The sequence below is a fragment of the Schistocerca serialis genome, chromosome 1 (assembly GCF_023864345.2).
Source record: "Schistocerca serialis cubense isolate TAMUIC-IGC-003099 chromosome 1, iqSchSeri2.2, whole genome shotgun sequence".
NCBI classification, from domain to species: domain Eukaryota; kingdom Metazoa; phylum Arthropoda; class Insecta; order Orthoptera; family Acrididae; genus Schistocerca; species Schistocerca serialis.
In genome coordinates, this window is record NC_064638.1 from 18,737,378 (window position 1) to 18,764,790 (window position 27,413).

The 27,413-nt window shown below is 44.1% G+C and overlaps 1 protein-coding gene across 2 annotated transcripts in view; it reads right to left on the reverse strand.

The window, feature by feature from the left end:
• The window catches only part of LOC126460616 (serine/threonine-protein kinase NLK), a 450,646-nt gene that overhangs the window by 59,920 nt on the left and 363,313 nt on the right, over positions 1-27,413 (reverse strand). For both annotated transcript variants that reach the window (XR_007585943.1, XM_050095928.1), the window contains exons 4-6: positions 23,063-23,169; positions 6,987-7,072; positions 6,696-6,905 (exon numbers count right to left, since the gene is read on the reverse strand). Coding sequence is in view for 1 of the 2 variants with exons in the window: in XM_050095928.1 (XP_049951885.1) it covers positions 6,696-6,905; positions 6,987-7,072; positions 23,063-23,169 (403 nt within the window). In the remaining variant the exon portion in view is untranslated. The remainder of the gene's footprint in view (positions 1-6,695; positions 6,906-6,986; positions 7,073-23,062; positions 23,170-27,413) is intronic.

The window sequence follows — 27,413 nt, forward strand, 5'->3', positions numbered from 1 at the left end:
ACCCACCTTATCTTCAGCATTCTTCTGTAGCACCACATTTCGAAAGCTTCTATTCTCTTCTTGTCCAAACTGGTTATTGTCCATGTTTCACTTCCATACATGGCTACACTCCATACAAATACTTTCAGAAACGACTTCCTGACACTTAAATCTACACTCGATGTTAACAAATTTCTCTTCTTCAGAATCGATTTCCTTGCCATTGCCAGTCTACATTTTATATCCTCTCTACTTCGACCATCATCAGTTATTTTACTCCCTAAATAGCAAAACTCCTTTACTACTTTAAGTGTCTCATTTCCTAATCTAATCCCCTCAACGTCACCCGATTTAACTTGACTACATTCCATTATCCTCGTTTTGCTTCTGTTGATGTTCATCTTATATCCTCCTGTCAAGACACTGTCCATTCCGTTCAAATGCTCTTCCAAGTCCTTTGCTGTCTCTGACAGAATTACAATGTCATCGGCGAACCTCAAAGTTTTTATTTCTTCTCCATGGATTTTAATACCTACTCCGAATTTTTCTTTTCTTTCCTTTACTGCTTGCTCAATATACAGATTGAATAACATCGGGGAAAGGCTACAACCCTGTCTCAGTCCTTTCCCAACCACTGCTTCCCTTTCATGTCCCTCGACTCTTTATAACTGCTATCTGGTTTCTGTACAAATTGTAAATAGCCTTTCGCTCCCTGTATTTTACCCCTGCCACCTTCAGAATTTGAAAGAGAGTATTCCAGTCAACATTGTCAAAAGCTTTCTGTAAGTCTACAAATGCTAGAAACGTAGGTTTGCCTTTCCTTAATCTTTCTTCTAAGATAAGTCGTAAGGTCAGTATTGCCTCACGTGTTCCAGTGTTTCTACGGAATCCAAACTGATCTTCCCTGAGGTCCGCTTCTACCAGTTTTTCCATTCGTCTGTAAAGAATTCGCGTTAGTATTTTGCAGCTGTGACTTATTAAACTGATAGTTCGGTAATTTTCACATCTGTCAACACCTGCTTTCTTTGGGATTGGAATTATTATATTCTTCTTGAAGTCTGTGGGTATTTCGCCTGTCTCATACATCTTGCTCACCAGATGGTAGAGTTTTGTCATGACTGGCTCTCCCAAGGCCATCAGTAGTTCTAATGGAATGTTGTCTACTCCCGGGGCCTTGTTTCGACTCCGGTCTTTCAGTGCTCTGTCAAACTCTTCACGCAGTATCTTATCTCCCATTTCATCTTCATCTACATCCTCTTCCATTTCCATAATATTGTCCTCAAGTACATCGCCCTTGTATAAACCCTCTATATACTCCTTCCACCTTTCTGCCTTCCCTTCTTTGCTTAGAACTGGGTTGCGATCTGAGCTCTTGATATTCATACAAGTGGTTCTCTTCTCTCCAAAGGTCTTTTTAATTTTCCTGTAGGCAGTATCTATCTTACCCCTAGTGAGACAAGCCTCTACATCCTTACATTTGTGCTCTAGCCATCCCTGCTTAGCCATTTTGCACTTCCTGTCTATCTCATTTTTGAGACGTTTGTATTCCTTTTTGCCTGCTTCATTTACTGCATTTTTATATTTTCTCCTTTCATCAATTAAATTCAACATTTCTTCTGTTACCCAAGGATTTCTATTAGCCCTCATCTTTTTACCTACTTGATCCTCTGCTGCCTTCACTACTTCATCCCTCAGAGCTACCCATTCTTCTTCTACTGTATTTCTTTCCCCCATTCCTGTCAATTGTTCCCTTATGCTCTCCCTGAAACTCTGTACAACCTCTGGTTCTTTCAGTTTATCCAGGTCCCATCTCCTTAAATTCCCGCCTTTTTGCAGTTTCTTCAGTTTCAATCTGCAGTTCATAACCAATAGATTGTGGTCAGAATCCACATCTGCCCCTGGAAATGTCTTACAATTTAAAACCTGGTTCCTAAATCTCTGTCTTACCATTATGTAATCTATCTGATACCTTTTAGTATCTCCAGGATTCTTCCAGGTATACAACCTTCTTTCATGATTCTTGAACCAAGTGTTAGCTATGATTAAGTTATGCTCTGTGCAAAATTCTACAAGGCGGCTTCCTCTTTCATTTCTTCTCCCCAATCCATATTCACCTACTATGTTTCCTTGTCTCCCTTTTCCTACTGACGAATTCCAGTCACCCATGACTATTAAATTTTCGTCTCCCTTCACTACCTGAATAATTTATTTTATCTCATCATACATTTCATCAATTTTTCATCATCTGCAGAGCTAGTTGGCATATAAACTTGTACTACTGTAGTAGGCATGGGCTTTGTGTCTATCTTGGCCACAATAATGCATTCACTATGCTGTTCGTAGTAGCTAACCCGCACTCCTATTTTTTTATTCATTATTAAACCTACTCCTGCATTACCCCTATTTGATTTTGTATTTATAACCCTGTAATCACCTGACCAAAAGTCTTGATCCTCCTGCCACCGAACTTCACTAATTCCCACTATATCTAACTTTAACCTATCCATTTCCCTTTTTAAATTTTCTAACCTGCCTGCCCGATTAAGGGATCTGACATTCCACACTCCGATCCGTAGAATGCCAGTTTTCTTTCTCCTGATAACGACGTCCTCTTGAGTAGTTCCCGCCCGGAGATCCCAATGGGGGACTATTTTACCTCCGGAATATTTTACCCAAGAGGACGCCATCATCATTTAATCCTACAGTAAAGCTGCATGTCCTCGGGAAAAATTACGGCTGTAGTTTCCCCTTGCTTTTAGCCGTTCACAGTACCAGCACAGCAAGGCCGTTTTGGTTAATGTTACAAGGCCAGATCAGTCAATCATCCAGACTGTTGCCCCTGCAACTACTGAAAAGGCTGCTGCCCCTCTTCAGGAACCACATGTTTGTCTGGCCTCTCAACAGATACCCCTCCGTTGTGGTTGCACCTACGGTACGGCCATCTGTATCGCTGAGGCACGCAAGCCTCCCCACCAACGGCAAGGTCCATGGTTCATGAGAGGGCAAAATGGTTTATTCTTGATTATCCAAATAGCTTTTTCATTTTCTTTTTTGTCAGATGTTTAGAATCTATTCTCTTGAATGTAAGTTTATTGTACTTCCACAACTGCACTGGTGTTCAATGAAGTATGTACTATTTCTGAAAAAAGTTGGGGATTCCCAACAAACCGTAACATTGTTTTGCATCATTCTATGCATGCAAAAGGTGCATTAGTGCTAGAGAAACTACAAGATGTCAAAGTAATCATTGCTGTGACACAGGACAGAGCCGAGTAAATGCAGCTGCTGTGTAGTGTACTGGTACTTTTTCGCTCACAGCACACAATTCTATTTACAAAGACAAACTATCAAAACACAGAGATGCCATTGGTATGAATGAAATTTTACTTATGTTGTAGTAGTGCATGTTGTACAATTATACAAGTCAGTTGTCAACTTAATCTGTGGAATTGTTTTGTTTGTACAGCTTTTTAAAGTAGTCTTGCTCTGTGTATTTAATTCAATGAATAAACTAGAACACTACACACTCAAAATAATTAGTTTCGACGTTTGTCATCGACAAAAGCCATACGAAATTGGTGATTTTCTTTAGCAATCTGATACTTTCCTTTCAACAGATAATCAAATGGGTAGCTGAATTCAAATGTGGTTGAACTTCTGTTGACCATTATTTGAAAGGGATTTGAAACCCTGTTTTAACACCCACTCTATGAAGCAATTTCCGGCGGGCGGAATCTGAAGAAGAAGGGATTGCAGAAACAGCTGCTGAAAGGATGGAGCCAGTCAAGGTCTGAGTAGATTCATCAACACTGACGTGTGGCAATACAGGGGGGATGGGAGCAGAGGAGAAGGCACCCCAATCAGCATTAGATAGGGCCCACCTGAGGGGGGGGGGGGGGGGGCGGGGGCAAGGGGTGATGGAGTGAGAGACACTGAAGGAAGGTTAAAACAATCGGGTAATGGCCGCTGTCACATAAGTCATCATGGACACCCCACTCAATGGAGGGAAGAAGGCTGGGACTGCAGATGGAGAGGTCAATTGTTGAGAAAGTTCCGTGTGCCACACTAAAGTGTGTGGGAGTGCCTGTGTTTAGTAAACAGAGGTCAAGTTCTGCCAGAACAGCTTCAACTGTCCTGCCCAGGGCAGTAGTCGTATGACTACCCCAAAGAGGGTTGTGGGCATTAAAGTCCCCTAATAACAGGAAGGGAGAAGGGAGTTGTTGAAGAAGGGTGGTGAGTGCATGGGATGTGGGCAGCCTGTCAGGTGGGAGGTAAAGATTACAGATTGTGAAGGGAGTGGCCAGTTGGACCCTGACAGCAACGGCTTCCAGAGTGGTAAGGAGGGGAACCCATTTACTAACAATGTCCTTGCGGACCAAGGTGCTAACACCACCAGAAGCCCGCAAGGGGCCAATTCGGTTCCGACAAAAAGAGTGGAACCCACGAAGGGTCAGTGAGTAAGAACTGACAAAATGGGTGTCCTGGAGCACAATATAAGTGGCAGAGTAGAAGGAAAGAAGGGGCTGCAACACTGTAAGGGGACGCAAATATCCGTTACAATTCCACTGGCAGATTCTCAAGCCGGAGTCCACAGTGGAAGTGATTGGACCGGAGTCGGTTACGCCACCGAGTCGCTATCCGTCACCGATAAGGATGGGGTAATATGCATATACGTGGGTTCAGACTGTCGGTTCATTGACTGCGGGAGAGGAAGGTCGCACCTCAGCGGGTACCAGAGGGGCCTTGCCCTCGTTCCTGCGTTTCTGCTTCTTCTCTTGGGAAGGAAGAGAAGGGCAGACTTCAGCGAGGGCAGGCACGGAATTACAACGGGCAATCCTGGCGCTCACCGGCTGCGGTTCACGCTGCCGATGTGGAGCAGTAGATCGCCTTTCAGAGGGGTGCCAGGAAGAGGAGTCCTAGGAGGGAGCTCCAGTACCGGCAGCTGCCGAAGGAGGGGGAGGGGGAGCACCCGAAGGTATGGGTACTGAGGGGGAGTGGGGGGAGGAGGAGAAGGCTGAAGGCATGGGGCGAATGGGGTGGGGCTGGGAAGAGGAGGAGGTAGGAGGGGGAATGGATGTAATTGAAGCAAAAGTAGAGGTCTTAGACACAGGATGGAGCTGGTCATATTTTTGACGAGCCTCAGTGTAGGTGAACCGATCGAAAGTTTTGTACTCTTAATTCCTTCTTTCTTTCACAAACACCGGGCATGTAGGTGAGTGTGGACAATGCTGCCCATTACAATTTACACACACTGGCGGGGCAGCAGAAGCACGCCCCTCATGGAGGGGGTGCCAAAAGTCACCACAGAGGGGATCAGTGGTGCAGTGGGAAGACCGTGTGTCCAAACCTTAAGCATTTAAAACATCTCACCTGTGGTGGAATGCAAAGTTTTGCATCACACCGATACACCATTACCTTGACCTTCTCAGGGAGGACATCCCCCTCGAAGGCCAGGATAAAGGTGCCCGTACTGATGCGATTGTTTGGAGGGCCTCGCTGCACACGGGGAATAAAACGAACCCCCTGCCATTCGAGGTTAGCAACGGAGCTCCTCGTCAGTTTGCAGAAGAAGATCTCGGTGGGAAATAATGCCCTATACTGAGTTCAAAGATTGGTGGGGCGTGACGGAGACTGGGACGTCACCGAGATGGTCACAAGCACGCAGGGCGTCAGATTGGGCAGCAGAAGAAGTCTTGATGAGCAAAGCAACGGACCACATTTTACTCATCAATTCAATTCGCCATAGTTATCTTCAATCGTCTCCACGAAAAACAAAGGCTCGGTCGCAGCAAAACTACCGCCATCCGTCCTGGTACAAACCAGGTACCGAGGGAAAGGTTTCAACCTAAGCCGGCGAGTTTGTCCCTCCTCCCAGGGGGTGGCCAAGGAGGGCAAGGCCGAAGGATCAGAAGAAGGAGTGTCACGTCTGCTACCACTCTTGGAGACAGCCACAGAATGGCCAGGACGGTGAAGCTCTTGTCGCTTCATGCGCAAGGCATCCGCCCTAGTACCACCCACTGCGATCGGGGGCTCGTCCTGTGGGCGCCACCCAGCCACAGCAAGGGCCATCTGGCACGGCGGCCATTGCCGGGAGTTCTAGTGCCCCAAAACGATGAGCAATGACTCCTGGGCATACATGAGGCATTAACAGCTCAGGTACTAGCAGTGTGATCCTTGTGGTTTCAGGGAGTTCAGCCAAGTGGGTACTTAACAGCCCTACCACACAGACTGGCTACTGTGCTGGTGACCTAGCAGGAGGGGAGCCAGGGTGCAAAGGGAAAGGGGAGGGGAGGGGGAGAGGAACCTGCACCATGGAAGCTAGGTAGGGAGTTCATCCCCAAATGGCTCACACTGAATGGAAATTTTTTGTAAATGGAGGTCATACCCCAAGGGGACTAAAAACGCCGAACAGGAGATGGAAACAGCAAACTAAACAATAGCACAGGCCAAAACAAAGCCGGAGGATAGCCAAGTCGACATGAAGTCCACTAAGAGGGAAAAGAGGGGGCAGGGACAAAGGAGTAAGGAGAGGGAGGAAGAGGAACAGGGATGGTAATGCAGCCTTCAAAGGAAAGGAAAGGAAAGGAAAGGAAAGGAGATTGCAGTAGCTCGGGGGGAATGTAATCTACAGCCATTCAATTTGGAGTTAGCTGCTCGACACAACTCCCTGGTGTCATCGAGTGAGAAGTGCACATTGCAGACCACTAGTGGTTTACCTGTTGGACTGGGCTCTGCGCTTGAAAGAGGATGCGTCGCCCAAGAAGCTCCCCGAAGATGCAGCCGACGCTCCAGACGTCTACGGCAGCGGAGTAGTGTCGCGCGCCCATCAGTATTTCAGGCGCCCGGTAGTACTGTGTCACCACCTCCTGAGTCATGTGCTTTGACTGGTCTGGCTCCTCTACGCGTGCCAACCCGAAGTCGCAGATCTGTCAAAAGGTGACACGTCAATAAACTGCGACACCAGAAAAGTGGAACTGAACATAAATTGGAAAGTAGTAGGATCGTACCTTGAGGACACAATTGCTGTTGACAAGTAGGTTCCCCGGTTTTATATCACGGTGCAAGATGCGTGCAGAATGCAGGTATTTCAGACCTTCGAACAAAACCGAAGAAAGTATGAGTGCACAGTTTTAAAACAAGATTGTACTTTAATTTTGTATTAAAGTATAATTAACTGTTCATTCAGTTGCTTGTAAACAAGACATTTCATCAGACCTATTTCGACTTAAGTTATTGTTCCCCTGCTGAAAACTAGTGTGAAAGAAAAGATAAAGCTACATACTTGGCACACTCAGTTTACACAAGTACTAGTTGGCTGTAACAATTGGCAAATGCACTAGGGCAATCACAGCTAGAACCTAGCTAAAGCAGATCTCAATTAGTATGCTAAACCTCTGTGTGCGCCATTTTAAATGTATAATATGGATGTTTAGTGTAGAACTGATGGAGTACACAACAAAGGGTACTTAGTACAGTACCGTGCATCATGGTGTCTTCTTGTTCCAACCACAAATGGAGTGCAGGAAGGCTGATACTTAAATGCCACTATGCATGCTGTAATTACTATAATCTTCTCTCCAGAATCCCTATGCCATGGTATTTAAATGGCAGAAGAATCTCTCTAAATTCTTGAAATTCTGCAAATATGCTTTTCCGTCTATCTTAGAATCTGTGCCAGTTAAGATTTTCTAGCATTTCAGTGACAGTGTCCTGTGAATCACACAAATTGTGACTGTGCATGCTGCCCTTCTTTGTACACATTCCATGTCCCTGTTAGTTGTACACAGTTCAGCAATATGCTAAAACAGGATGCACAAGTGATTTGTAACCAACGGCATTTGTGTACTGACTACATTCATTTTCTGAGTATTCTGCCCATGAACTTTAAGTCTGCCACCTGCTGTACTTATGGATCATTCCATTTTGTATCCCTGCAAAATGTTACACTCAGGTATTTGCATGAAGTGACTGACTTTAACTGTGAATGATGATAATGTAGCCAATATACTATATTCCTGCCTTTTGAGAAATGCATAATTTTACATTTCTGCACATTTAATGCAAGTTGTCAGTCTTTTGGTAACTTTGAAATCTTATCAAGAATTGGCTTGATATTCCTGCAATTTTTATCACAATGCTTCATTATAGATAGCTTCATCATCTGCAAAAAGTCTGAGGTTGCTATTGATAGTCTCTGCCCACTCACCAACATACAACATGATCAACAAATCCCCCACCAAACTTCCTTGAAGTTAGTTTTCCATCTCTCACTGGTTCTCTGTCCAAGATAACATGCTGAAAAAATCTTCAACCCAGCTCCAAATTTTATTTGATACCACATGTAATTGTAATTTTGATAATAAAAATGGGCAGTGTACTGAATCAAATGCTTTTCAGAAACCATCTACCTAATTGCTTTGAGCCATAGCTTCCAGGTGTTCAGTGGGAAAGCAGAAACTGAGTTTCACACGATTTGCGTCCTCGGAATCCGTGGTGGTCAGTATGGAGAAGGTCGCTCTGTTTGATATACTTCATTATGTTCTAGTTCAGACTACATTCTAGGACTCCACAACAGAGGAATGTCAATGAGATTAGACAGTAGGTTTGTGGATAACTTCTGTTAACCTTCTCACTGATCAATATGGCCTTTGCTTTTTTTCCAATCACTGTGCTCTGTTCTTTGTTCAAGGGACCTATTGTGTATTATAATTACAATGGAAGCTAACTCAGCTACAAATTCTGTACAGAATCTAACAGGTATTCTGTGAGGTCATGGAGCTTGTTAAGTTTCAGAAACTGTAGGTATTTGTTCACACTAGTGACAGTAACATCGATATCATTCATCTTTGCAGTGGTGAAAGAATTATGCTATGGCAGTACATCTGCTTCTTTCTTTGTTCAGTATTTCTTCTTTTGCTTTACTGCCCTCAGTTTCATCCTCGGGTGTCTGGGCACTAACTCTGGTGCCACCTACAGCTTTTACACATGACCAGAATTTCTGCTATACTAGTCCTTGCAGGCTCCACACATTGTCTTCTTAGTACCCAATTTTGTTTCATTCAGCATGTCCCTATCTACAGTCCCATGTCCCCCCCCCTCCCCCCACCTCTCCAGAAGTTTCTTTGCAGCGACATTACACTATGGAGGATTCCACACATCATGAATGGTTCTAAGTGCATATTTATCAAGTACATTCTCCAATATTAGAGAAGGAAAGTTGCAACTCACCATATAGCGGATATGCTGAGTCACAGATAGGCACAACAAAAAGATTCTCACAATTATGCTTTTGGCCATTATGGCCTTTGTTAACAACACACACACACACACACACACACACACACACACACACACACACACACACACACACTCACTTTCTCTCTCTCTCGTACACACAACTTGTGTGTTGTGGTTTCAGTTGCCTGAGACTGCAGTCGTGTGTGTGTGTGTGTGTGTGTGTGTGTGTGTGTGTGAATCCGAGTTTGTACAATGTCTTTAATGAGCTCTATGAGGCACCAGCTTAAATGGATATTGATGAGGTAGGGAAACTGGCTACAAATACCGTGGTGGAAACCATGTTGGTATTTGGATGCTTATCTAAGGAAACCTTAAGAAAAGTTAAATCTAGATGGCCATTATGTTGTCACAGTTGTTTTCATGGTTGGTAGAACTGCCTTATGGTCACTGATGATGTCATCAGTGGAAATGGTAGGTGCATCACTGTTATATTTGGTGGAATTTAATGGTACACAAACCAAGTGAAAGGCGGCCATCCGCCTATAGCAGACCAACCTGAGGTACACAGAAAAACGTAGCAAAAAACAATATTCACATTAGGCTTTGAGATCTCAGCTCGGTCGTTTTCCAGTAAAAGCACACCGCACAGACACCTTAATGTGCTCCTCCACTTTGGTGGGTGGGCACGTTTGGGTGTTTGTATAGTTGCATGTGAATGTGTGCACCTTTCAGAAAAAGCCCCAGAGTTCAAAGCCTAATGTTTTCTATATGAAGTTTTCACGGGTTGTCAGCCGAGTAGCATCGTTGCCTGGAGATGACGGAGACGCATTCCATCGAAACGTTGCTACGAGACGACGATGCTACTCTGCTGACAACCCGTGAAGACTTCATATATGAAATTCGCCGAGAAAACCTGCACTCGCTAATGTTTCCTGTTATGTGTTTCTGTGCATCACGTATTGGTCCGCTATAGGTGATTGGTTGCCTTTCCTTTATTTAACATTATCTTCCCATCACGATGTGTTTATCTTAGTTTTGCAGCTCGAGTACAATGTGTGTACTGCATGCTTATGTATTGTCTACACTTTTTTAAAAAAAAAAAGCATGAGGAGTTTAGCATTATACACTTTTCAGTTACTCAAAGAGTACAGAGAGTTAATTTGGCTACGTCTAACAGCAGAATGTGTGGTTCTATAAATATCAAGATAACAAAAGAACAAATTTTTGCGAAATGTCAAGTTTAGAGAAAATAGCGCAATTTAAATTAGGGCAAATACTGTGTCAGTGGACCTGTCATTCTACACACTAGTTCTACCTGTTACCTACGACCTTACGAAACTTCTCCGAGAGAGAGTGTGCTTCCATTGTGACAGCGGAAATGAGTAAAGATACACAAATTATTCCACAGTTTGCAACTTACACGGGAGAGAGAATTTTAAAAATCATTTTGTATACATTACACCTTCAGTTTTAGTATGAGAATCAAGTTAATTCTATCACGTAGCTGTTAGTTTCTGAACCTGGTGACGAGTTCTGGCACGTGTAAAGGGTTAAGTCATCAATGACGACGTGGCCAGTCTCTTAAGGAGGTGTTACCTCTCTCGACACAACGTGGTTCGAACGGAGGAATTAATTACACGAACGAAACTCTCCTCACAATGTCGGACTACGGCAACGTACGACACTGATCTCGACGAGTAAGTACGAGTTTCACGAGTCGCCTTAAATATTGCGAGAAATAAAACAAAATCTTTGGAGAAATCGGGCAGTGGAGAGAAGGAAAGAGAAATCGCAAAATGCATTGCTAGGAGCACTCAGTGATGAGACTTTTCGAACCAATCGATGTGGAGCAGTCAGCTGTTGGGTTATTTTCCCTCTCATCTTGACAAAAGATTTTACAGTAACGGAAGCAAAGCTCTACAGGCGCGATCCATAAGACGGACACACCGGTGCGGGTAAAGTTATGGAAGACGTTCCGAGTGATGGGCAGATGCACCCACAACTGGCCACACGGGGGAAAGGGCGCACCACACTCCTTAACGGCAAAGCACGTCCGAGAGCCGAATTCCTTCACCGTGCTCTGGGAGTAGCGTATTTGACTGTCAAACAAAGGCCCCTGGGTTCCAGTATACATTCAATACACTGCTTCGATTACGAGTAATATTTATGAGCGACTGCGCCGAAAGAATATCAGTACGAGGAGTCACCGTCGTTCTGCCGATGGCTTTTCAAACAAAGCAGAGCAGGAGCTGCCGTCAGGGCACCGTCTTGCCCTCGAGGTGGGAAACTGACTCACAGAGGAAGAATAGGCGACGATCGATGACACTAGGATACAGAAGGCAAAAGGAAACAACTGCACGAAAGAGACATACTGTATAACCGTAGGTCAAGTGTCTCCATTATCTCTCCATTGGCAAAGATTCCACATTCGTTTCCCACTCGTGTCTCGGGAGGGCACAGCCAAAGAGGAGGTGATCGTGAGAAAGCGATTTGTCAACTGACAAAAGCGTAACATTCTAAGAATTGGAGCGTGGAATGTATGAATTCTAAATATAGTGGGAAAGCCAGAAAATCTGAAAAGGGAAATGCAAACAGTCGTCTTTTATGTGGCGGGCGGGCAGTGATGTGGAAGGGAAAGAATTCTGGCCATTTAATATAGATAAAACCGACAGCAACAGAAAATGGTGTGATGGGGTAGAATTCACCGCGAATCGGAAGGTAGGTCAGAGAGCGAGCTGCTGTGATCTTCAGTCGTAGGTTTATCTTCATCCGATTCGACGACAGAGCAACGCCAGGTGTACGTGGCAACGTCACAAGCAGAGGTCGAACAGAGAAAGTATACGAGAATGTCGAACGTGTAACTCGGTAAGGGACGATTAACCTCGGTGGACTCAGCGTCGTCTTCGATTTGAGCATATAATGGAGATGAGGGCATTCCACGCATTTATCGGAGGGGATTGGGGGAGTCGAGTATCGAACGCTGCGCCATATAGGCCCCTCTCTGGCCCGTTCGAACGCGATTATAGTTTGCCCGGCCCTGTGTTTCCATTTCGTAGTTACCAGAAGCTCGTTTCACAACACTGTGCTGCTGATACCGACTTCTCGTGTGTATCGTAGACCTTCAACTGCATTCTATTCAACTCGCTCGTTTTCTGCTTAATTTTTGCTCCCATATTGGGTGGGGTAAACTATTCCATATTTTATTTTATCTCATACAAAACAGAGCTGGCTTTGTCATGTGGTGCTATGTGGACTTTCGTGTATTTGTTACTACTTACTAATCTCTCTGTGAACTGCTCGATTCAAATGCATGTTACGTATATTGCTTTCGTTCTATTTTATTTTTGTTTGCATCTGTTCTCCGTAGTTTCTCGCATTTAATGGTGAACTCTGTGTTAGCAGGTTCTAACAGTATTGATATTCAAGTTTATTACACCTCGGAACGAAATGAGTACTGGACGGTACTGCATCTTGCCACTGACATTGACTCGCAGACTATGGGTGTGGATGACTACGGTTTGTAATCGTGTCGACTAGATCATTCTGCCTTACGAATGAACAAATGCGACAGTAGCCACTTAAAAGTTTTCATAGGAAGTTAACAGGTACTACAAACAGCACATTTTAGTACAAGTCAATGAAAATTTCGGTGGCCCCCATTAAATGCGAGAGTAAGAAAGCGGATAGAAACAAACAACGTAAAATGCGAGCAAAATAGTTACAATGCATTTAAGTGGAGCAGTTCACACGGACTGACAAGCAGCAACAGAAGAGTCCACATAGTACCACCCGACGAAACCACATTCTGTTTCATACAAAAACAGAAATGGCAACATTTATTCCACCCAATATTACGCATGAGAGCAAAAACTGAGCTGAATAAGAGCAACTTATTTACAATGCAATTCAAAGAGTGCAATACACACGAGAAGATCGTAATCAGGAACATAATTTCCACTCGATAACAGCCATACGGTCGAAATTGAAATATTGGGTTTTACAAACAAATATATTTTACCGGGATACCAAACCCGCCCGCCGTAAAGTATAAATGAAAAATATTATCATCTAGTATTTTAATTTCGTAAAGCAAGAATATGAACTATCGTGTCATATTTTCTCGACTGGAAAAGTTCACGGCCACGCGATTCGGAGAGCTTGATTTCCGTTTCCTTACCGCTATGTGGGTCTTGCACTACCCCTGAAAGGTAAAATCAAATTTTCTGACGGATAACAGAAAGGTGGGATTGTGTTTTGTGGTTCTGAATGGGGGTGCGGGACGTGCCGCTAGTGGGAGGAGTGGTGCACAGGACGCAAGTGCCTACCCTCAATGAGGCTACTGCACTTTCTTTTCTGAGGACAAGTTTCAGGTAGCAATCGCGATGCACTGAGAACTGCTTCGCCATTCTATGAAAGAGGTTGTTAGGCGTAACCAGTACTAGGCGTTTCATTGACTCATTGGCTCCTGTTTTAATAAAAAAAAACTACAAACACTAAGTATCATTGGTGTGGCGACATTGCAAAAATAAAAATCTTCACAGAAAATCCTTCTCGATCGTGGAAGCAAAAACACCCATTGCAAAACACTACGATAGTGTTCTAGTCAACAAAATATTGTGATATTGAAAGGTTGTACAATAAGCATATAAAACGGCAACTGACTTTCATGCAACAGCTATGACAAACAACAAATAAATAAAAGTACGACTGATGCACTAATATCCTGTTATTATTTTATGCATAAGGGATTGGCAGAGTATGGCAAGGGTGTTCGGCGTACACTTGATATCAAACTGATATACAAATTAATTCCCTCAGATGACGTCACGTATTCTTACCCAGCTGGCACGCGGGTCTCCACCCCCTGCCCCTCTCCCCGCCCAATCCTACCGTATGGCGGGAAATTAAAAAAATGGCGTGACAAGTCGGTTGGAGGACGATGTATTCAATCGCGACGCAATTTGTGTGTTCCATCGTCATTAAGAGGGTCGTATCGTTACAATTAATTGTCAGTTTTGCGTCGGATTCGAAAAACTAGACTCACAAGAGAACGACCATCGGGTGACCGAGGCGGCAGTAGACCCGTTGAGACAAGTCGGCTGGTGGACGATGCATTGAATAGCGATGCAATTCCAATGGGAAAATCACCACTTCATCACTACCTCGGAGATGCTGTGTCCCATCACTCTTATGCTGAGTATAACACACTACATTCAGACTCACTTAAATGTTGATAATTTGCCTTGTAGCAGCAGTAACGAATCAAGGAACTGTGCCAGTCTCACATAGGCGGTGCAATATTCTGTCTCTCTACATTGTATTTGAACACGCATGCCTATACTGGTTTCCCTGGTGCTTCAGTATACATGTATAGCTCCATTGGAGCGGCTAACCAGTGATCGAAGTCACTTGCACAGAACTGTGTAAAAGTTTGTCGCCTGTACTGGAGGAAGACCATAGCCCGCACACTAGTAATCGCGAGAGTGTGTTCCTGTTTTGTTCTTTTGTAAGCAGAATAATACAATGTTTCCCAGCTGTAACACATCCAAGCAATGTATGACTACAGCTTTGTACACCGCCATACATTACGCTTTCCTACCATGACTCTGAGGTCTGTGTCCAGTGCTAAACTGACATTAACACGTTTCAATCCATTGGCCCTCACAGAAAACAGAATATCGCATGGTGTAAACTATGCTGCTCCTTCTACACAAAGGATGATAGAAATGAGACACACAGGCAATGTCCCTCATTGACAAAAATGTGGAAGACATCTCAACACATGGAAAGGGGAAGTGTTTGGAGCATTGAAGAGCACTTACAGGTAATCTCATCTTCCACAGATGGCTCGGTGTTCCATTTGAAAGACCATTCTTTTGTCATTTTGCAGCCATGTCATCGTTCGAGCGCTGACAATCGCCAGAAGCAGCTGTTCACAACATGGCCAGGATAGTAGGAATAAAAAGAGGGACTGTTCTCTTATTGGCGAGAGGGCGTCACAGCATACGGAAGTAGGACGAGTCTGCATCCAAACAACCGCCTGAAGTTGATGACCTCTACGTTCATTCACCTGCTCCACAGTGACAAGAAGCAGATGCCCAGTGTTCCACCAATGCTGTCTCCATCCGTCAATCATTATGTGGTAATCAATAGCATACCAATGGATGGATGGGATCGAAAAGATACCTTCGATACGGGACAATGCTGCACTGCAGTTGACAGTGCGGTCAATTTTAGCAATTTTACCAGTTGTTCCATACTTTCAGCACCAGTTAATGACACAGCAGAATGCATCCCAATTTATGTATCATCGTTAAACCACTCCTCCACTACATAGCAAGCACCACATAGTAGACTGCGAATGCAGATAGATGGTTGTGCAGTACATCCATTCGGTCATATGCACCAAAGTATACCAGTCAGCATCCTGTACCGATGAAATTTGATTAGCTACATATTTCCAGCGCATCGATCGTAGTGCAGAACTTACGATTACAACTGGCCATCTTTCCCTGTGTGAATGGGAGTCGCAGAGTATTCACACATTCATAGGAAAAAGTTGGAAATTGACAGATCCCCAACAAACAAAGTGAGCTGTGTCCGTAACTGCTTTTCAGCGAATATTGTTCCGCACCAACCTTTCCCACGCACGCATCCAAGTGCACAAGATCTCTCCAGACACGTGCATGTTGACGAGGTTAGCACCCTTTCTCAAATGTATAGTAGATATGAGATTGTTTTGGTGATGTAACACACAGTTAAGAAGAAATGCATGGTTTATATGTGATTGAGCTTCAGATGGATTGAGTTTGAAACATTTTATGTAAATCAACTGTGCTATAATTCTGTAGAATTATTCCAGTGTCTGGAGACAGTACCAAGAAGGTACCAGTTCGAGAGAAATGATCGCATGGCATAAACACACATTCCTATGGCTACACTGTTCTGCATTTAAAAATTCTATATTGTTATAGGCATACGGTTTCCAGAGTATTAGTCGTGTAGAATGCAACGCCCTTAATACTCTGATGCATGATATATATATATATGTCCAACATGTAACACACAACCACCCTGCCAGTTTTCTACGTCAATCACTGTGGCGAAAAACTTTACAATAATTATACTACTTCCTTCTATACTATTCTGGTGTCCTAGGAACTGACTGAGCTGTTTGTCACTACTGAGTCATTGCCTATGTATAGCCGCCACTTAAACTACTTATAAACCGACAAGAACGAAGTTACGAGACTGCTTTTCTGTCTCTTAGGAAATTGGTGGTTTTTTATGTGCCTTTTCAAGTCGGAAACATACACACCCTCAATCACACTTCCCGTATCAATCATGCTTACTATATTAGAAGCGGTTTTGATGGATGCAGCTATGCCTCACTAGGAAGTAGAGTGAGGAAGGAACAACATGAATATTTTCGATAGTTGATACACTGAATTCCCACCCACACTCTGCTGCATCAAAATGCACACACAGCAGCAGCAACTTCTTACGAGGGAGTAGGCACCATGATCAGTAGTCAAAGGAGATGTAACACACATGCACATGTACTTCGGACTGGGAAAGTCTGTAGTTGGGTGACCTTGAAAAATAGTTGGAACTGGGCAGTTGGAAGTATAGTAGCTGCTTTTTTACTTATATGAGGAGGGTGTGATCTACAGATGTGGTATTAGGACAAAATTGCTATATTATCCTGAAACTACCTAACGTCTGTAGACAACAGGAATGCTACCAGGGCCGTGGTGGCGCTACTGTAAACAGCAACAAGACTGTTGCTACTTTGGCTACTGACCGTGGTGCTTACTCCCTCGTAGTAACAAGTTTCTGCTTCTTCATGTGCATTTTTGTGCAGCAGGGCATGAGTGGCAACTCAATGTATCAATTATCGAAAATATACATGTCGCCTTTACCACACTGCATTGCCTCGTGAGGCACAGTGTCATCCTTCAAAACCGCTACTATGACTCCTTTCTAGTCGGCTTCTACGCAGCTCGTGTAGCAGATATACACGGAAAGTATTTTTGTAGTGAGGAACAACTCCGACACTTCCTAGAACACCAGAATAGTATAGAAGGAAATAGTACAATCATTTTTAAGTTTGTCACCGTAGTGATTGAGATAGATAGCTTGCAGGGTGGTTGTATGTCAGATGATGGACATATATATCCTGCATTAGAGAATTAAGAGCGCTGAATTCTGCACGACTAATACACACATCAAAAAAGGTTTTGCGTCACCTCGGTTCCGAGAGTTCCGGAACCTGTACAGAAAACTGGAATAGAGATACACACAATCATCATTTCCGCCCTCTTTATTGCTCATGAAAACCACACATTGCATGATGCATCGCCATACAGCGAGACCTTCAGAGGTGGCGGTCCAGATTGCTGTACACACCGGTACCTCCAATACACAGTAGCACGCCTTCTTTCATTGATGCATGCCTGTATAGGTCGTGGCATACTATCCACAAGTTCATCAAGGCACTGTTGGTCCAGACTGTCCCACTCCTCAACAACGATTTGGCATAGATCTCTCAGAGTGGTTGGTGGGTCACGTTGTCCGTAAACAGCCCTTTTCAATCCATCCCAGACATGTTCGATACGGTTCACGTCTGGAGAACATGGTGGCCACTCTAGTCGAGAGATGACCTGAAAGAAGTCTTTCACAAGGCGTACGCGATGGGGAAGCGAATTGTCGTCCACGAAGACGAGTTTCTCCACAATATGCTGCCGATACGGTTGCACTATCGGTCGGAGGGAGGCTTTCATCTATTGTACAGCCATTACTGCGCCTTGCACCAGCGGCGCACGTCGGCTCCACATAATGCCACCCCAAAATAACAGGGAACCTCCAACCTGCTGCACTCGCTGGACAGTGTGTCTAAGGAGTTCAGCCTGACTGGGTTTCCTCCAAACACGTCTCCGACAACTGTCTGCTTGAAGTTGCGACATTCATCGGTGAAGAGAACGTGATGCCAATCCTGAGCGGTCCATTTGGCATGTTGTTGGGCCCATCTGTACCGCACTGCACGGTGTCGTGGTTGCAAAGGTGGACCTCGCCGTGGACGCCGGGAGTGGGACTGTGTCTGTGGTGCAATATCCACAGTCAATGTCTGTCTTCAGTTCTGGGAACCGGGGTAATGCAAAACCTTTTTTTGATGTGTGTACTTTGGAAACCATATGGCATAACAATATAGCATTTTTAGATGCAGAGCCGTGTAGCCATAGGAGTGTGTGTTCATGCTCTACGATCATTTCTCTAGAGCTGGTACCTTCTCGGCACTGACTCGGACGAGTGCCAAGGGACAGATTGGCGCGAAACTGTCTTCGCTGAACAGGAGTTACACACACAGCTCACTTTGTTCGTTAATGAAACGTGAAATGTAGTGGGTACAGTACCCACCTACTTCTGGTCACTGTGTTGCAGGGAGGGTTGACCAAGGACAATGTGGGGAGGGGGGATCTGTCAATCTCCGACTTTATCCCACGAATGTGAGAATACTGTGCCACTCCCATTCACACAGGGAAAGATGGCCAGTTGGAATCGTAAATTCTGCACTACGATCAATGTGCTACAAATATGAAGCTAAACAAACTGCATCTATACAGGATGCTGACTGGTATACTTTGGTGCATATGACCGAATGGACGTACTGCACAACCATCTATCTGCATTCGCAATCTAGTATATGGTGCTTGCTAAGTAGTGAAGGGGTGGTTTAGCGATGATACAGATATTGGGAAGAGTTCTACTGTGTCACTGGCTGGTGCTGAAAGTATGAAATACTGGTGAAATTGCTAAAATTGATCGCACTGTCAATTGCGGTGCTTACTACAGTACATCGTCCCGTATCGAAGTTGTCTTTTCCGTCCCATTCATGCAGTGATAAGCTATTGATTATCACATAATGATTGACTGACACCACTTGTTTGAGATGTAGAAAGCATTGGTGGAACCTGCCACTTGTCACTGTGGAGCACAATGAGAGAACAGTACCTCTCTTTATTGCTACTATCCTGGGCATGTTGTGAACAGCTCTTCCTGGCGATAGTCAGCACCGAAACTGCAAAATGAGAAAAGAATGGTCTCCAAAATGGAACAATGAAGCATGTGTTACGCAGTCACTGTGGGAGATGAGATTACTTGTATAGATCATCACCTTCCAGTTTCTGCATGTAGCGATGTCTTCCACTTTTTTGTTATTGAGAAACATCGCCTGTGTGTTTTATTTCTACCATCCCTTGTGTTGTGAGAGCAGCATAGTGTACGCCATGTGATGTTCTGCTTTCTGTGAGAGCCAATGGATCAAAGCATGTTAATGTCAGTTTAGCCCTTGATACACACCTTGTAAGTCATGGTAGAAAAACAAAATGTATGGTGGTGTAAAAAGCTATAGTCATACACTGCTCGAATGTCTTACAGCTGTAAAATAATGTATTAATCTGCTTACGAAAAAACAAAACAGGAAACTTGTCTTGCGATTAATAGTTTGTGGGATCTGGTCTTTCTCCAGTGCAGGTGACAAAACTTTACATAGATCTGTGAAGCAGACTTGGATCACTGGCATTCTGCTCCAATGGAGCAATACATGTATATGTAATATGCTCAATGTCAACACGCAGGTGGGACTTGCTTTTCGATATAGCGGTGGAAAAGGCACGATAAAATTTTACAGGAGGTTCTATTACAGAGAGTGATATGACTGGTTAAACTCTGGATGTATTAGTTCATAGTTTTTTACCTACTCTCAATGTTACAAAATAATGACGAGGAGTGTTCTCAAACATACTAAACGACTGTATAGATGCTGATCTGTATCAGTATTTCATACACCTGCAATGAATGTAATGCCCTCGTGCATAACAAGTTCTCATTTGAACACACGAGATGCTCTGAAACAGATCTGATTTTGCTCATAAAACTAGCAGAAAACAACTGCGGAATCATGACTTTTTATTATTATCGCCACGACTGTGTGATTAAAAATACCGCAATACTGAGATACTGCAAGTCCTGTGTTATTTCATACTACATAACTGCCAAGCTTTTTGGAACCTAGAGAGGGTAATGTTGTACCCAACATGTGTGTAGATCGCACTAAGCAGGCTGTTGTGTGACGATCATATTGCTTACAAACCTAGTATGCAAGAAGCTGCTGCTATTGCAAATGATATTCTGCTGGATTTAGACTACTTTTTCAAGTACGAATGGCATAAAGTTCACACGCAGGTCGGCAGAGGGGAGCAATGGGGCAAGAATGTAAAATGTCAGCATGCAGATGGTATTTATTTTCAATGTATCTGAGTAATCTTATAGGGTTCTCTATTAGGTGACGTTATGTGGTTCTCATATATTTCACAAACGTCAGTGTGTTAAGCAGTACATTGGTAAAATGGGACTGTCCATAGTGTACAAAACAACAAAATTCTTTTGAATAATAGCTTTATTGTTTTTTGTGACATGTGAGCAAATGATATTACACATGGCTGAAATGTCTGTAGTATACATGTCCATGACAAGTTATTTATGGACACTGATTTGAATGCGAGGGACGGTCTGAAACCATGTAATTCTGTCCATCAAATAAATGGTTCAAATGGCTCTGAGCACTATGGGATTAACATCTGAGGTCAGCAGTGCCCCAGAACTTAGAACTAGTTAAACCTAACTAACCTAACGACATCACATCCATGTCCGAGGCAGGATTCGAACCTGCGACTGTAGCGGTCGCGCGGTTCCAGACTGTAGAGTCTAGAACCGCTCGGTCACTCCGGCCGGCTTTTGTCCGTCAAACTGAAAGAAATCAATCACTTAACATAGATTTTTTTTTCCTTCAGAGTTTAAATTCTCTCTTTATCTTTATTCTGATCAAAGTTTCGAAATAATGAGGACATTCTGCCGTGATTGGCAGTTTTCGCAGTAAAATAGTGGAAGTTTTAGTTTCGATTTTACGCAGGGGGACATGTCGATGAGATTAATAATACTTCATATCAGCAATATAGCACCGAAATCAGCAGTTTTGTCATCTGTGCTACAGTTTTTTTTCCGCACTTAGTTGGATGTCGTAAAATAAGGGAAGTGGAGGGGGGGAGGGGGAGAGAGAGAGAGAGAGAGAGAGAGAGAGAGAGAGAGAGAGAGAGAGAGAGAGAGATGGGAATTATATCCTAGAGTCAAACGTGAAACCTATACCGATTTTGCTTACAGAACTAAAAGGAAATGAACTGCGCCTATTTTCATGGAAACGAGAAATTGATTATTGTCGCTATTGTGTATTTTATTTTTTAAAATAGACATTCGCTTATAAGAGGTGCGTTGACATTAAATACAAACGTTCTCCATCGCAGAACGGCACGTGCTTGTGGGCGGAGCTGCTGGAGGCATACGGCTGGAGTGGGTCACGTGTGGAGTGGGTCATAGTGCGGCACAGCTGACTTTTAGACAAACGAGTCGCACTCGAGGTAGCTGTCATTTATCTCTCGACGTTCTGTAGTGACGAGATAGAACGGGCCAGTGGGATGTAAGAGTGGCTCCAAGTTGGTTAGTTCGTGACTGCACATCGATGAGAACGCATGCGTTGCATTATAAGCGCCCGTTTTTCTTTTTTCCACGACAATTTCGATGCGTAATTAGAACACTGAAGCATTTTCCATCGTTTGTGGCAGCGTGTGTTGGCAGGGTGAGCGAGGAGCAGCGCAGCGGGAGGCGAGACGTCAAACAGCGGTGGCCACGGTGCCCAGCTGGACGCTTACACTGGTAAATGGCCAACACAAGCTTCTCGTCAGCTGAACTAAATTCCCAACAAAAATAAAGATAGCTTGTAGGTGAAGGGTAGAGTTTTAGTACGTCTGCCACTAGTTTCGAATGATATTGTGAACTTTTTTTCCCATCAGGATAACAGAAGGTTTTTTTTTCTCATTGCGTAGCGCTATCCGTATTTTTGTGTAATTAGGACCGATTTTTAATTCAGTTTCCCAACCAAAATACATAAAGTACAGTAACCTAACCGTCCCCTCCTGCATGTGGACTGTTTCCGTGTACTGGAAGGTGGACTTGGGTTTCCCGTTCAGAAGGCCCGGCATTCTACTCCCAGAAAGGCCAACCGCCATTTTGAATTTCCCACCAATTGCCGGGTGGAGTGTGGGGTGGGACCTCAGCACATCCGTGGACAAAGAAATTGCTGCCATTTTGGAAGTTCCCGGCAAAACTGGAAATTCCTGGCAATACGGCGGTAGGCGAGGGGGAGGGGGAGAGGTGGGGATGGTGACGGGACGCGGCTGGGGAAAACACTTGACGTCATCTGGGGGTGGGGGTGGGGGTGGAGGTGGGGGGAACTGATTGATCAATTCAATTAGTTTGTACAGCAATTTTATATCACAATTGTCCTCGGCATCCCCTTATCCTACTACTCGGATGAACTCCGTGAGTGTTTATGAAACATGTGACGCAGTAAGGACAGCAACTGTCAGTGACGATTATATGTTTCTGAGCTGGTTTGTGCTGCATTGCTTCCAGTCCACGCCTAACGTTTAGCGTGCAGTGTAATTAAATTTCTTTAAGCGCGTGTCTCAAAGTTTTTCATTTCACCCTGCAAACATACTCGTACCATCCCCAACAGCGGCACAATTTCTAAAGCTGCAGCGAACGTGCAAAAACGGTGTAGACGGGGTGCACATGGCAAAAATCATTGTCAGAAAGTGACTTATTGCTGTATTTACTGCGTCACCACTCAGACATTGAATTAATTTTACGACCTACAATTTTTTTCCCAATTTAATTCACAAGAAAAGAACTTACAGCTAATGTGAGGAAAAATACGTTGATTATTTCTTACCTCTGAGGATCTGGTAGAGGAAGACTTTGATGTGGTCGGCGGACAGGTGCTGGGGAGATACTATTATTTTGTGTAGATCACTCTGCAGGAGCTCCGTGATGACATAGCTGTGAAATGGTGGTCAAGGATTCGTACGACATCGACGTGAGTGCAAACAGATAAACAAACCCATACATCCGCCACGTCCGTTGCGGCTGTCAACAAAAATGCAAGTTACAACACACGTCAGCTGAGCTGACAGGTATCCCGTACATGTGAGAGGCAGACTGGGGATGCAGGAAGGTAGCAATGAGCGGCGGCGGAGGCGTCGACTGCTCACTCGCTGGGGCTGACTCAGGTGCGTGGGAAGCGAGTGTTAGTCGGGTGTACCGCAGAAATCGACATCCTAATGCAACGTGCCACGGTCAGAGTAACTGTATTGACGTTCTTAGCTTCACTTTCTCCACCAGCTGCCGCCGAAGACTCGAGGACTGTGTCACAGTTAGGTAGGACGAAATCTAACAGAGCAAACCGACCATTTTGTGGCTCATTGAGTCTCCAAAACTAGAGATGGTTGGTGATTACGCCTCGCCTTGTTCTAAAAATATGCCGTCATTTGTAAATTATACCGGAATTTTGGACAGCAACACATAACGTTGTTCTATCATTGAAATGACGTTGCGTAGGAAAATATCGACTCGATAAGGCTTTATAATGATTACGTCAGTTTCTTTTAGTAACATTACGTATTTAGCTATAGCGTCAGTTTCAGTGGAAACAACGTGAAAATTGCGAGCACTGGAATATGCGACACACACAGTCTGGCATTTCGATGGAATAGGAGTCAAAAAAATATTTCAGAGACCGTGATACGGAAGGTAACCAAAAGATGACCAGTCGAAACTGACTGATTCTTTTTCACTTAGTGACTAGATGGGATGGTACGTTTCAGTTCAATGATTGGATGGATCATACCGGCAAGCACATTTCGAGTACGGCAATTACTCGACAATATAAAAGCTCGTAAGTACCAGAAGCGTACAAAGAATGCCATCGCCGTTGTTCACAGTTCAGTTCCGTTCGTGCGACAGTACCACAAAAATGTTGTAACATTTGTTTCTGAGGCTGCACGGAAGGCGCGGCGTACAGTGTGTTTAATTGTAAGACCCTACAGGAGTGCTGGCACTACAAATTGCGCGTCATGCTTACACGAAAGCAGACGAAAGGCTCAGAAGTAAAACTCGCTTTAAATGTTGTTCGTAAACAAAACTGAAATTGTCATGTACATTTATATATATATAAAAATGAATGTATGTATGTATGTATGTATGTATGTCTACTATGCGCTCACAAACCATTCATCCGATTGCGATGAAATTTTGGTGATTTGTTCTCCGTACGCCCACGAAGGTTCGTAGCCGAAGAAAAAGGACACATTCTTGAGTAGATAGGACGTCATAAACAATGAGATGCCACCGCGGGAAAATGCCCAGATTTATGCATCCACTATTTGAGAATGAGAGCACTTAGCGACTAGCAACAAACCCTCGCTGACACCCCCCACAAATTAATGAAAATCTGCCGCAGTAGGCATGACGTTTTAATGTATTATTTCGTTACTATTAACTCTAATCGCAACATATTTCGCATACAGTATCCACATATATCAGTAAACGCGCCGACAAATTTATGTCTCTTTACGACATATAATTCAGGAGATATGACTTTGTAAACATCGAGATGCTTGAAAAAGTGTCGCGTCAGGCATGACGTTCTGTTCTATTATTTCTTCACTACTAACACTATTCGCAATACGTTTCGCAAAGGTGTTAAAGTACATAAAACCACGGGAGTATTCCTAAAAAACGTTGTGCCAAAATTTTAAATCAATCGGTCAACAACTTTCCAAGATTTCTTTTTAGCACAACTGCACAACAAAAACACGCAGAACAGTAGAGCGCAAAACAATAACGAAGCAGACGACAATGGCTACCTTGTGCAACACAGTGAGCTACGTAATGTTGGCAGCAGTCGAAACTGCGTGCCTACCGACGCCTCCCGACGTTTACCGACTTGTACCGATTCAGGACTAGGGAGGGGTCTTTACACGCTGTACTCTTGACGACGCCTCCTGTGACAGTGGCCGGTGGTCCGCAGCAGCGGCGCGGCGCGGCGCGGAGTGAGCACGCGGTCGGCAGCTGGTAGGCCGGCGCGCCCAACTGGCGAGTCGCGCGCTCCCTGCTCGTCTGAAGTGTCGATCACAAAGCGGGACGTCGTCATCCTCCGCGATCGACGCACTATCCAAATACGAGGACACTGACAGACTCCGAAGTGCGTTCCCGTGCGCGGACGCACAATTCTCATTTGACCTCTTCCGGTTTTCTAAGCGACTGGGTGTATGCCAGTGCTCTACGGCGAGCGGCATGTCGTATCAGGGCTGGCTGGCTGGAAGGAGTGTTCACCGAGAGAAGAGGACCCGGGTTTTACTTGCGACACTTGAAAGGGTCAGCATTTAGACCACCGGCACAAATCCGCAGGAGCCAGCTGGGCAGCTCTGGTGGTCCCATCTCTGGAAGTTGCTAGACTGCAACGGTGCATTTAACCATCGAAATAGCTGTAGTTAAATCCTTATTTACTATGGCGCCTCTTACGTGCACGACTGTACAGCTACTGCAGCAAATAACTGTACAGGGCAGCGTTCGCAGCCGCGGAAGCTGTGTGAGAAGGACTAGGTCTAGGTCTAGGACTAGGGGAATGCGCCCAGCGCAGCGGTCTCGTCAGCTGGCTGTACGGGCAGGAGCAGAGTTCACAGTATCGATATTCATCCTATTACGCAATTTTGATTTCACAATGCTCATCTGACTGAAAACCCTCTTCGTGTCTGTATTTGAATCGGGGACCCTTAACACTGTCAATTCAGACACACCGTAACTCTTGAAAGAAATTCGTGCCTGTGGAATCTTTACAAGCACCTACTTTAGACGAAAAATCCACTGTAAAACTACTGTTCGCCATTTTATGAAACTGATATTCCGTCACTAACTAATGACTCATTCAATTACGTCGGGCTTAGTACAACCAAATATTTCATTCAATTCAGTAATCGGTTCTTTATAAGAGACTCGAGAACCTCGTTTGCTGAAAATATGCTAATTTTCTTCGGGGTGTGAATGCCATTAGGAAGCCCATTTCTTAGTTCTTCGGTTGAGTGCTATTGTGAAATCTATGCACCGTTTACGAGGGAGGTTTCCAGTTTCACGACTGAGTTTAATTTTTGAAATTTTTCTCAAATTCATGCCGTATTGTACGGTTTAGCATCTACATAAGAATCAATATAACCAGTCTGGATATTATTTTCGCTGCAGGTATTGTAATTCTCCGAATCACTGACTGGATGACGTTTTTCAAATCCCGGAGTAATTTTGTAGGGTCAATCTTCTCACTTTCAAAAACCTCGGTTATCTTTTGCGTTTCCTGTACGATTGGTTCTAAGTAACACACATATAACTTATCACAGGCTTCAGCTGTGCCAGATTCGAATTCCAGCAAACCCACGAACGTACACACTAATTTTTGCACTGAGACGCTGAAACAGCGTATACAAACGACGAGTAGTTTTGTAACGGATATATGTTGATTCATCTAAAATTAAGCTCAATACATTTTCACCAATATCTTGACGCAATATTTCCGAAAAGTGTGCAACTAACACATTTCTCTGCACTCAGTTCTGTGGAACTGGATTTCTCTCACACATTTGCCCCCTGAAAATTATTTTTTTACACAATTCTGACATGTGGTCACACGAAAGAATTTAACTGTTTTCAGCAACGAACATGCAGATTCCTGCTTCCGATAATGTATTAGCATTTGTTTTAGTCTCTCTTAAAAGAAAGCTTCTGTTGCCGAAAACTTTCGGAAGGATCCGAAAATTCGCTGTGTTTCTGTGTTTTATTAGCTTTTTAATGTCTGTTAACTATGCATTAATTTCGCACTTTCAGCAATTACACCCTTTACATTGAGGACAGAACTTCCAAACTTTTCTGTAATGTTGTTCGAGCAATAGGTCCCATCGCGAAACACAACCGAAATGCACAATTTTGCACACGGACACACTTGGAATCAAACACTGAAATGAACGTAACCTGAGTACACTGCATTCTGCCTGACTCACTGTTGTAACTTGTTTTGTTCATTAGATTAGAACGAGGGAATTCACAGAGAAAGATGAGTGTTAGGGCCAGGAATGCGCTGAAATAAGGCTGAAGAGGGGCAGCAGCCTCACTGACCTGGCCTTGTAACGTTAGCCCAAAACGGCCTTGCTGTGCTGGTACTGCGAAACTTTGAAAGCAAGGGGAAACTACAGCCGTAA